The sequence below is a fragment of the Chenopodium album genome, chromosome 9 (genome assembly GCF_948465745.1).
Source record: "Chenopodium album chromosome 9, dcCheAlbu1.1, whole genome shotgun sequence".
Lineage (NCBI taxonomy): Eukaryota > Viridiplantae > Streptophyta > Magnoliopsida > Caryophyllales > Amaranthaceae > Chenopodium > Chenopodium album.
This window is the reverse complement of record NC_137842.1, coordinates 1598696-1611240: the sequence shown is the minus strand read 5'-3', so window position 1 is coordinate 1611240 and position 12545 is coordinate 1598696. Positions and strand designations below refer to the sequence as shown.

Here is a 12545-nt window from a genome sequence, read left to right as displayed (position 1 = left end):
GTATTGTAGGCTTCTAGGTTGAAGCTGAGTGAGTAGTGCTGCAAGGAGTACGAGTGAATCTAAGTCAGGGACTTAGGTTGGGTAAGATAAGGTCATACTGTGTAGCAAGTTCAGTCTGGAACTTGTGAGAAAAGGTATGATTATAATAGGTTTGTAACTTGTGAGTTTGCGCTATTATAGTGAATTGGTTTGGTTTGGAAATCCCTAGAAGGGTCGAGGTTTTACTTCTAGTTGGGCCCTGGAAGGTTTCCTCGTAAAATATTGTGTGCATTGCAAGTTCCTTTACACTCTGTTTTATATTCCGCAAAAAGTAGGAATTAGGAACTCACTACAATTCACCCCCCTCTTGTAATATTCGTCTCAACTAACACAGAGTACCTACACAGTTAACGCAGATTAGTTGCCTTCGGGGTTTGTTTGAGGATAACCGCTCTGATTATAAAGTTAGCAAATTGGAAGATATGAGTAAAAAGGGTGGTTTAAGTTAAGAAAATCGTACCTTAGAAGTGTAAAATGTTTGGGTATTTATAGAAATACACAAGCTAGTGCCACATGTCGATCCACATAGCTAGTGTATCAAGTGAGCGGTGAGTATCCACGTGGTCGGAAGTAGCTCTTCACATGTTCGGCTTTGAAGACCGACATGGGTAATATGCTGGTATAGAAGGTGTCAAGGTGATCCAAGAGACAAGATCTGACCCGATTATACCTATTTCATATCGGCGCCGGTACCATCCTGTACAACAATTACTAATAATAATCACTATACATATAACATATTAATGCTACACATATATCAAAACAAGTAATATCACCTATTTTCCTTAATAAAAACATGTTAGTTTATATGGGATATTGTTATAATTTTCTTAATGCACAATTCAAACTACTACTTTTACTATTTTGTTACATAAGCTAAATTTTGTTGAGTAAAAGTGAAATTACTTCTTAGTTTGTATTCGAGCACGAGTCATCAAGTTCGTTTTTTTGGTGTAGGTGATTAGGAACTCAAAGTCACAAGTTCGAGTCGCATTACCTATATCTCTACTTTGGAGTAAAATCTCGGATATAATTTGAGCATGCGATTCAAATCAATTTTTAAATTGAGGTCAACTTATCGAGTTTAAGGGCCTGTTCTCTTACGTTGAAATTCAGTTCAGTTCAGTTCAGCTCCTCTCCTAATTTCCTTCTCTTATAAAATATTCATTTCAGTTCAGTTCAATTCAGTTCAGCTCAGTTCAGTTCAGTTCAGCTCAATTCAATTCAGTTCAGCTCAATTCAATTCAGTTCAGTCAATGAGAACATACCCTAATTACCGATATTATGTTACATGGACCCTGCCCACAATGGTGCACAATTAGAAAATTCAGAAAGTGGCTTGAAAGGGAAAAAAAAGGAATATGACAAGTCGAACAGTTAACTTCATTTGCACTATTGCACCATAAAGAAGACGTTAGCAAATTTAATTGAAAAACCCAAAAACAATAAAAAGGCAAAAGAGTGAATCGTGAAGAACTAATTAGAAACTTCCCACTGAAAAACCCAATTGTTGACCAATACTCCCAAATTTTTGCATCAAAATTTCAAAGAATCACAAAACCCCATCAATCTAAATCATCATTTTCTGGGTTTTAATTGGTGGGTTTTTCGGGAATTCGTGTAAATTTGATTACCCAAATGGAGGATCAGCAAATTTCTCCGGCAGATGTTCGTGGAAGTCCGGCGAAAGAGCAACAAGCAGCAGGAGTTGGAATTCTGCTTCAAATTATGATGTTGGTTCTTTCTTTTGTACTTGGTCATGTTTTGCGTCGCCATAAATTTTATTATCTTCCTGAAGCCAGCGCTTCTCTTTTGATTGGTATAATTCTCCCTCTTTTGATTTATTGAACTGGGTAATTTTCTATCAATGTTGCAATGTGTGTTATTTTTTGTCAATTTTGGTTCTTATTTGCACGATTTTGGTCCAGAATGGAGTGTTTAAGTGTTGTACTTGTATCGGAGTGTTGAGGATTTGATACGGGTACTTGAAGTGAAATGAAGAGTCGGAGTAGCATATATGATCCCGGGGTTTTCAGACATTACAATTTAGTAGCTAGTTTTTGATGTTTGTTATTTGATGCTTGAAGTGGGTGTCTGTTATTTATGTTACAGCTTTTGGGTGTTATTACTGGTGATCTCATTCAATCCTTTCAGGTTCCTTTTTATGTTTGCCGGAATGAAGTGTCTAAGTGTCAGGGATGAGAGTTGAGCATCTGATATGGGTACTTTAGGTGAATTGGAGATTCTGAGTAACATAGAGGATCATGGGGTTTCCGAATGCTTTTTGAAAAGTGTAATTGGTAAGATGGTGCTTTCATGAGGAGGGCAACGAGGGGTTTTGGGGGAAATCAGGTTAAAGTGCATCCGTAATTGAAAATTTATATGATTACATGCATCTTAAAGCGGAAGCTAATTGCTATAAACCTTGTCCTTGTATGATAATTCTATACTTAGGGCAGTATCACTATCTGTACATCTTTTTGAGGGTTATTCTGATTTATACCTTCCTACAAATTGAGTTTTTGTTGTCAATTGTCATGCAGTGAATGTGACGGAAAGGCGGGTTTACATTTGCAAATATTATGGTGTTTTCTTTGTTTATTATCTGAAAGTGTATTAATTGTGGTTGACAGGTTTAGTTGTTGGTGGACTTGCTAATATCTCTAATACAGAAACTAGCATCAGGTTCTTGTTACCTTATTAAACTGTAATGATTTCTTCCTTTTTTCTTCATTTCGCTGACCTTTTTTTTTTGCCCAAACTGCAGGGAATGGTTTAACTTTCACGAGGAGTTTTTCTTTCTTTTCTTATTACCGCCCATCATATTATATCCTTTTGGAGCTTTTAAATCAATACCTATTCATTTGGATTAATTTGTATTATTTCACTTCATTTGTGTATGCTGTGTTTTAGTTATTATTTTCTTTGACTCTTTTGTGGCCACCCAGTCAGGGTTCATTCTTGCTCCAGTGAGTCCCGATTCTTTCACAATCTTCTAGTTAAAACATTTGACGATGCAACATTGATACATACATATCTAATTATTATATTGTGACTGCCAGAAACCATTCTTCTCAAATTTTGGAGCCATTGTTACATTTTCTGTTCTTGGAACCTTTATAGCCTCAATATTGACTGGCCTTCTGGTGTAAGCATCTTTTTTATTTATTTATCTATTTTATCCTTAACATGTGATTATGACTATGTTGCTATGTGCATCTGCTTATGACTTAGACTGCTGTTCATTTCTGTTTTAGGTATCTTGGTGGTATCACATATCTTATATACAAACTCCCATTTGTTGAATGTATGATGTTTGGAGCACTGATAACATCAACTGATCCTATAACTGTTTTGGCAATATTCCAGGTGACTCGCTATTTTGTTTCTATTGCCTGCTTGATAGGTTATCAACCTTTGCTTCTTTAAATCCTTTTACATTGTTTTGTATGTAAATTGATTATGCCATGCTTGTCACTTGAAATTTATACGTGAAAAAAAGGACATTAGTTAACTAAACTAAAATTTCGAATGTAATCTATTAAAATTTAGACATCAAATAAACAGTGCAAGGTTGAAAATGAGTGCCAATAGTGTTAAAAGTGCAAATGGTGCAATATTTAGGGGAATGGAGGAAGTACATAGTATTAAATAGAGTAACGTAGAAAAAAAAAATCCTCAGTGGACTCTGCTTCAGTAGTAGTATGTAGATGAGGAAATGTATTAGAAAGACGCCAAGGGGGTGACACCCATTTAGATTAAGAGGCAAGGCTCAGAATAACAAACCCTTAACCTCAAGTTGTCACTAAGCATAGGGCAGCAGGGGAGTAGATTAGTCCTCCATGCAAACTAGTGTACTTGTTATATAGCTATTTTTTATTGTGTTTCTAGAAAATCACTGATCAATCCCTAGTGAACCTAAAAGACCCCAAATGTACAAAAGTTTAGATTTCATAATGAGGTCACCAAAGGGCAAATAAGTAAGAGTTACTCTCCCTGATTGTATTTTGATCACAAAGGCTGCACCTCTTGGATTTGCTGAAACACCTTCTCTCTAGAACATCTTTAGTTAAAAGATTCCCTTTTATTGCTTCTTAGTATAGAAAATTGCTTTGGGAGGAGCCTTCACCCTCTACTTAATCTGTCAGAGCAACTAGAATATTCTGCTCCTTCCAGCAATATACAGTACTTTTTAATTGAGAACACACCATTGTGTGTGTGCGTGTGCGTGCATGCGTGTATGTTGTGTGTGTGTGTGTGTGTGATTTTAGTAGAATAAACCCATATAATATAATTTAATTGCCCATCTGTTTAAAATCCAATAATTAAACAATACTATATTAGGGAAGGTGACAATATCATACCATTGTTTCAAGGAGGGAGCACTTAATATCACTCTCGCGTCTTCTCTTTCTCTCTCAGATATCTCTTTGTTGCATCCGTGTGTGTTTGATTTTAGTAGAATAACCCCATATAATATGATAGACCTAATTGCTCATTCTCTCCCTCACTCTTTAGTAGGGGCATCTGTTTAAAATCCAATAATTAACCTATACTATATTAGGGAAGGTGACAACGTCAGACCATTGTTTCAAGGAGGGAGCACTTGATATCACTCTCGTGTCTTCTCTTTTTCTCTCAGCTTTCTCTTTGTTGCATCCATCTATTTTCTCAGGATAGGTACGAATTTTTTTTGCTTTCAGGAACTTGGCACAGATGTGAATCTTTATGCCTTGGTTTTTGGAGAATCAGTTTTGAATGATGCGGTAAGTTCTACCCGATCTGTGTATGATCTATTGACATATATTTTGTTTGGTTTGACTACTGCTTGATAATCACTAATGTTCGTGATTTTGGCAAAAACTTATCTTCTTGCAACACATATTGCAGGTTGCAATTTCCTTGTACAGGTGCGAGCAGTTGATTTCTTATCTGTATTTGTTATGCTCAGAGGATGACAATTGATAACTTCAACTGTGTTGCCCTTTTTAGGTCAATGTCGGCGTTGAAGGGTCAGTCATCAGATCAGAATGTGTTCACGTTCTTCTTGAGGTTTATTGAGACTTTTGCTGGCTCAATGTCTTCAGGTAGTTCTTTCACATCTATCCCTTGGTATTTGATGTAACTATATTATATTCTTCAGATGGTGAATCAAAAATTTGTTGTCCTGTGCGACTACTTAGTGCTGGTTTAACTGTTGCGTAAAGTAATTAATTTAGAGCATGCAAAATCATGGTATAAAATTTTATACCATCTCTCTCTTTACCATTTTCTCACTCCTCCGCATCATCTATACCATGCTATGAATTTTTTGTGCTCAAACTTCACCATACTCATGAACAATAAAAAAAAGTCTCACATCCTTCTCCCTCCTTACTATATGACATACTCCCTTCGTTTTCCTTAAATTTCTCACTTCATTTTTTTGGATGTTATTTTATTTTTTTTAATTCACTCACTTTTTAAGAAATGGGATCCACCACTTTTACTCACAACTAATTTTTTTTTAATTGTCACTTTTACACTTTACTTTTTCTCTCTTCTAACTTTAAATACAATTCTTTTGTGAAAAGAGAAGCCTGTAAATTATTTAATAATAATAATTAAAAAAAAAAAAACACAGAGGGAGTAGCTCTCAAAAAAATAATTCAATTCTTTTATAATTATTAATTTTAAAAAAATTACAATAGTAAATTATGCATGGATTGAGATGGTTTACATGGTATAAATTTTTGCCAATATGATCCCTTGGTATAAACTATACCATTAGTGGGGATGCTCTTAGGGAGTCCATGTTATATCTCCAAGTTTATTTATTTATTAATTAATTAATTTATTTATTTATTTTAATTTGCAAATTTCCTACATTACCTTTAAGAGATTTGGTATTGAGTAATGAAAATTTGTTTGAGCAAAGCATATACTTGGGTGTGTATAACTAAACTTTGACATATGTTACTAGACTTGATTAATATTTTGAGTAACCCATTGGCTATAGACCTATGTCAAAGTTAAAAAGGCGTTTATTGGAAAAGGTCTCTACTCTCTACTGGATAGGGCCTCTATTGAACAATCAATAGGTTCAAAATGGTAGCCCAATAATTTGTAAAAGAAAACAGGATAAAATTATATTACATGTTAAGTTACGAATACACATGTGCTCAATCTTGTCTCTCGCCCATGTTATTTTTGCTTGATTGTTTATTGGCCTTCCCTCTACCAACTTGCTTTGGCCTGACTCATAACATGTTACACTTATGACCCAACCTGACCTGCACTGACCCCCAATAATGAAGTCTAATCTGAACTTATTATTCTGAAATAAGTGAAAATAAGCTGAAGAGACCTAGGTAAAGATATACTATCATGAGACTTTCTTGCAAACTTACATATATACTCAATTTCATTGCCACCGTTTATTGCCCCTACCAACCAACTTCTCAGTGCATTTCCAGTGTGTATATGTATATATATTGTACTCTCTTATATGAAAACAGTTTTACATTATTCCCATCTTCTCATAACCGATGATATAACTTTAAATTACAAATATCCCTTCTAAAATAGTCATTTCACAGCCATCCTCTTTGCATCTCTCTCTTTCAGCGGGGATATCGTTTGAAATTTAGATTGAATATACTTTTAATTTAAAATTGAGATCATACTATGGGGATATCTACATTATTATATTTGGTTATTATTTCTAGGTAGGGGAAACTCATATATTGTTTGTACTATTGTTAGCTTGACTGCTTGACCACTCCTTAAATTTCAGTCTCTCCCATTGAAACTGTCTAAGTTTTTAGTGAAATCTGATTCAAGTAAATCTAAGCATTTAATTTTCTCTTGCAGGGGTTGGTGCTGGATTCATATCTGCTCTGATATCCTTTTAATAAAGTTTTTACTCTTGTGAACATTGGTCTCTACTTGATTTACTGTTTGGGTGGCTACATATTGTGCGACCTTGACTGCATGAACCTTTTCAAGTATGCAGGTCTAGATATTGAAAAGTGAGTGCCTTGACAACTTGTTTCTTAGGCTTTCAGATGAGAGCTGGATTATGTTCTTATGACACTTTTTGACATCACCATTTTTGTAACATCATCTTTGCAGCCTTCAGAACTTGGAATGCTGTCTGTTTGTTCTTTTCCCTTATTTCTCGTAAGTTGTCCAATGCCTCCTTTATTGCAATAGGGTACCTCTTGGTGAAAGCTTTTTTCTAGTGATGTTATACACATTTTAAGGTACATGCTTGCGGAAGGTCTTGGGATGTCTGGTATCGTGTCAATACTGTTCACCGGGATTGTAAGTAGTCTAAGGACATGCTCTATTTTTTTCTACAATTTTAATTTTTAAAAAGTTCTATTTATGTATAGTCACTATAGTTAAAGTCAAAGATCTATCTGAGGTTAGTTCTCTCTTTTTCAGGTCATGAAGCACTATACTTACTCAAATTTGTCCGAGAAGTCTCAACAATTTGTATCTGGATTTTTCCATCTAATATCATCCTTAGCGGAGACTTTTATGTAAGAAATTTGATGCTGTTTAAATCAGTTTTCATTTGCTTGGGAGCTTTAGACATTTCTAACTTAGTCTTATGCTTAGTTTAAAAAAGCGCGCCTGAGGCGCGCCTAGGCGCAAGGCGCAGCTAGGCGCCAGTTTGTGGGCTTTTTCCAGGCGAGGCACAGGGTCCCCTGGAAGGCACTCCAAAGGCGCGCTTTTGTGCGCTTTTTTGCCAGGCGCAAGGCGCAGCTAAGGCGCGCTTTAATGACTTGAGGCGCAAGTCAGTTTTAAAATTCAAAAAAAAAAAAAAAGGTCACGTGATATATAGAAGAAGAAGATAGAAACTTATAGAAGAAGATAGAAATAATAATTAAAATAAAAAATAGAAAGTAAAAGAAGATAGAAGAAGGGAATTAGATCGACATTTGAAAGAAGAGAGAGAAGTCAGAGAACTTGAGAAGCAAACCCTACCTTGGCTGCCATCTCCACTCGCCAGCGATCTGCCGGAGCTTCTGCCGCCACCTATCACCGGTAAGTTTCTCTTCTTTTTCCTTCTCTCTTTTTTTTTTCCTTTCTTTTTTCCCTCTTCTTTTTACTGTTCTTCTGCACTTCTTCTCTGTTTCACGTTTTTTTTTCTCCCTCTTTTCTTTCTATTCTTCTTTTCTTCAATATTTTTGATGTCAAAGTTTAAAAGTCTTTTCTTTTCTTCAATAATCTGAGTAATTATTTGCTTATAATGTCAGTAGCTTAGTACTTAAAAGCTACTTATGTCAGTAGCTTATGTGTGCGTATTATTACTTACAGTATGAGTATATTGCACATATTTTCAGATTATTGATGGATGGAAATACATCATCGGGGTCGGATACTATGGATCCGGCAAGGAAATATGCAACACCGGATCCTAACCATCATAACAATTGGACATGTAAGTTTTGTAATGGAACGTTTAAGGGAGGGGTCTATCGTATGAAGAAACACTTGGTTGGAGGTTTTCGCAATGCCAGAAAGTGCAATGCATGTCCACAAGCGGTGAGGGAAGAAATCCAACAATTTATGATGAAAAAGGCACAATTTAGGATGACAATGAGTATAATGAGGGTGATGAGTATGATTTGGATTAGGTTATTAGGATTATTCTAGTACTTAGGGGCTTAGGGCAAAAAAAGAAGAGCTTGGAGGACCAAGTTTGCATTTCTTACCCTCTTTTCTTTTCATTATGTCATGTTTTAGACTATTACCGTCTTTTTTAATATGAACTATGCTTTATTATGTCATTTATGCATTTATAATATGATTATATGTTATTTTGAATATTATATATGATCTAGTTTTCAAAAATGAAAGTTTTAGAAAATTTAGTGCGCCTCACCACCTCAAGGCGTGCGCCTTCGCCTTGCGCCTTGCGCCTAGGCTCCGGGGACATAGTGCGCCTCGGTGCGCCTTGCGCCTCTTAAAACTAAGGTCTTATGCAGATTCATATACATGGGCCTTGATATTGTCATGGAGAAGCATAGCTGGTCGCATATAGGCTTTATTTTCTTCTCAATTGTATCCTTCATAATTGTTTAAATTGTAAAAGGCTCATTTAAACAGTTAATTATTGGGTTTATGTTCTCATGTCACGCTGCTGTTCCTTAACTTGGTTTGGTTTTCCAGATAACTATTGTGCTTGCCAGGTAATAATACTTCGTGTGTGTTTTTTTTTATTCCCCGCTTTATGTTAATCTTTTGATAAATTTGCTGGTATTTAAATTGTGTTTGACACAGTTGCTGCTTCTAAAGATTGGAGACCACCTACAATTAGCTTCTCTTTGTCAATAATAAAATAGTTTAGTGTTGGCAATTATATAAGTTATAATTGTGCATCATTGCAGTCTATTGACATGTCTACAAGTTTACTTTTGTGGCTAGAATACATGTAAATTTTTACAACGGTGTGATGCTACTGCGTATGAAATTGCTGACAAGGTTTGCTATCATTTATGAAGGGCTGTCAATGTCTTCTCATGTGGATATTTGGTCAATTTGGTAAGACCAGCACATAGAAAGATACCAATGACGCATCAGAAAGCACTTTGGTACAATGGTATGAGTAACAACTTTATGTTTGTTACCTTATTATTTAAATACTAATATATGACATAACCCTAGTCAAAAGAAATGTGCATAATGCATTATACTCTGATCAGGACTTCGAGGGGCTATGGCTTTTGCTCTTGCTCTCCAGTCTGTTCATGATCTGCCTGAAGGGCATGGCCAGACGATATTCACAGCTACCACGGCAATAGTTGTTTTAACGGTAGTCTTTCTTTATCTCTCTTTTCGGAACTATGTGTTTTGACTTGAAATTTTAAACTTAAGAATTTTTTATGCTAATGAGTGCTTCAATTTAAACTTTTTTTTTTTCTTTCTCCATGGCCTTTTCGTCTTCGTCATCTTTGTTTTTCGTCCCTTTTGTTTCAGCTTCATTTTGTCCTGTGAATCAGTGAATGTTCTTTATTTACTCTGTCACCTTCTCCTCTTGGTGTCTGATTTGATTCTCTTTCTGTGTATGGATGTAATAATTGGATATTAACAATTAATGGCCTCTAAACTCCTTTTTGTGTGTGTCTAAAGGTTGTGACCGACAAGATATTCTGTTTTGGCCTAACAAATATAATCTTTATGAATACTAAGTTTATAAAAGTCAGATAATTTCTAACATATTTGAGGAAGTGATTAGAGAAGGAAAATGGGCAAACTAATCAAATATAATTTCAACTGTAACAACCTAACCCTTCCTCTTATTGGTAATTAAGCTATACTCCCTCCGTTCCTTACTATTTGATACGTTTGAAATCTTTTTGTGAGAGAAATGGTCAAAGCATCACAAACAGAAAGGAAAAAAGGGAGTAGGTTTTTTTTTTTTTTTTTTTTTTTCCTGGGAAAATGGTAATAAAGTTATATAAATTAATTTGTTTGTTTACCTTCTTTGAATTATTTACCAAGAAAGTGTGTTGCCAAAAAAAAAAAAAAAAAAGAAGAAAGAAAAGAACTGAGGCAAATTGATTCATGTCAAAGTTCGGCTCCACTGAGCTCAGCTCTTTCGCTGGTTACCCTTAATTGGAGGCAATTCCCTAAAGAGTGCATTTTAAAGAATTATTTTTTTCAGATTGCTGCATCCCAGCTTGGGAGTTGCCCAAAAAAATAAAATAAAATTCAAAACATTGACTTTGATTTTGACTGAAATGTGACATTGATTAACAATTAAGATATGTCCTGCAGGTTTTGCTTATTGGTGGAACAACAGGAACCATGCTTGAATCTTTGCAAGTTATTGGTGATACCCCTGAGGGCCACCTAGATGTAAGTTTGAGTACAGAAATGCCCTTTTTTTATTTTTTTATTTACGGGACAGAAAGCCTGTTACTTTCTTTGACATAGAACATTTTTTTATTGGGCGTTCATTGTTTCGGTAGTCAGCAGTGGATCTTTTCTTGTTTTGCCTTGTTGAAAGGGTGTGTGTGAGGAGGTAAGAATTGGACTCTTTGACAGGGGGAACATGAATTCTTGAGTATCAATCAGCAGTCGTTTGATATGAACTATATAATGATGGATGTGATCCTAGGCTAAATCATTGTACTATGTTCTATTATCTGTTGAATTTTCACCAGTTTGCGAGTCTCATTATATGGTGTTAGTTAGATTATTCTCTGGCTAACTGGCTTGTTATATCATGCGGAGTACATGTGATAAATTTATCATGTTGGTGCTTAAACATTTGTAATTGACATAATTCCTGTTCTTAGGGCTTCAATAGGAGCGATGGCTTCGTGTCTTCTGGCCAAGAAGACGAGGGATCATCTTCAAACAGATTTAAGATGAGACTAAAAGAATTCCATAGAAGGTAGTGTATAATGGCTCATGTACAAAAATTTGTTTCCATTTAGAACTATTGCTCTTAATTCTAAATAATTACTCGTTAAAAAAAACAAAAATTGCAGCGCACCATCTTTTTCATCATTGGACAAAAACTATCTGACCCCATTCTTCACTACCCAGACCGGTGATGAAGAAGAAGAAGGTACGTATCATTCATTTTGGATTTGAGGACATTGAGGTTGAGTGCGAAATTTTCATTAGCTGTGTGCAGCATGCTATTTAACATGAAATTGTATCACTTATCTTGTTTTCATAAATCTAATTTATGGTGAAACAGAAAATCTGATGCCCACTCCAAGAAGAGAAGTCTACAGTACTCGTAACTGATTCATTCTTTTGCAATATAATGACGATTAATCAATAGAGAGTATTCCTGACACGGCGGATCATGCTTTAACAACTAAAAGCGGCCATTCACAAAACTTCAAGTTTCGTACATATGCTAGTGAGCTGGTTCACGCTAAAGCTGGAAGTAGTGATGTCCATTACTACTGTAAAACATGCATATAAACTGGTTAGCTGGTTAGTTTGCTGATCATTGTCTGATTCCTTTAATTTTAGAGATCAGGTGTTCCTTGTCAGAGTTTAATCAGGTGCGATGGATTCCAAATTCAATGCATGTATAGAGATCATTTGTACTGAACTTCATGGCTGTTTCATCTCGTGTGTATCCAAGAAACAAAAAGAACATTTTTTCTTACAGTATAGTGTGGCATTCGTCACTTACAGGGTTACAGTTGCAAACTTGCAATAGATGAGCTTGATATTTGATAGCAATTCAATAGTTATTATGTCAGGAGAAATGAGTATGTTCTATATAGTTTAAATGTTGTCTATCCCCTATGAGTGAAATGAAACCTTTACTCGCATATTCCACTAATTATTTGTTTAACAGTTGGTAAATTTATTTCCAAGGAGTGTTATAATGCTATTTAATCACTTATAGATTATGGTTGAACTAGTTTTATCAGATATTATTTGGCTTATATGTTACGGAGTACATATATAAAGTTAATTTATACTTTGTATTGAGTTTTAAAATTGCTCAACTTATGCTGGGTATTATTGGATCAATTCAC

The 12545-nt window shown here is 35.2% G+C and overlaps 1 protein-coding gene across 1 annotated transcript; it reads left to right on the top strand.

The window, feature by feature from the left end:
• Window positions 1–1466: 1466 nt before the first annotated feature.
• Window positions 1467–12210, top strand: LOC145558208 (sodium/hydrogen exchanger 6-like). The gene is made up of 22 exons (XM_081619361.1): window positions 1467–1858; window positions 2673–2724; window positions 2807–2866; window positions 2984–3008; window positions 3102–3187; window positions 3297–3408; window positions 4743–4805; window positions 4930–4949; window positions 5032–5126; window positions 6892–6920; window positions 7018–7049; window positions 7153–7200; window positions 7284–7344; window positions 7468–7565; window positions 9018–9093; window positions 9202–9221; window positions 9534–9631; window positions 9735–9844; window positions 10810–10890; window positions 11334–11431; window positions 11529–11608; window positions 11744–12210. The coding sequence occupies exons 1-22, from the start codon at window positions 1678–1680 to the stop codon at window positions 11791–11793; spliced, it is 1575 nt and encodes a 524-aa protein (XP_081475487.1). The 5' UTR covers window positions 1467–1677; the 3' UTR covers window positions 11794–12210.
• The last annotated feature ends 335 nt before the right edge of the window (window positions 12211–12545 follow it).

Excerpts from the sequence above, each read along its gene's own strand:
- LOC145558208 (XM_081619361.1), top strand. The coding sequence starts at position 1,678 with ATGGAGGATCAGCAAATTTCTCCGGCAGATGTTCGTGGAAGTCCGGCG. Across the intron at positions 7,050-7,152 it reads GCAGGTCTAGATATTGAAAA|CCTTCAGAACTTGGAATGCT; the intron begins GTGAGTGCCTTG and ends TCATCTTTGCAG. Across the intron at positions 11,432-11,528 it reads CTAAAAGAATTCCATAGAAG|CGCACCATCTTTTTCATCAT; the intron begins GTAGTGTATAAT and ends CAAAAATTGCAG.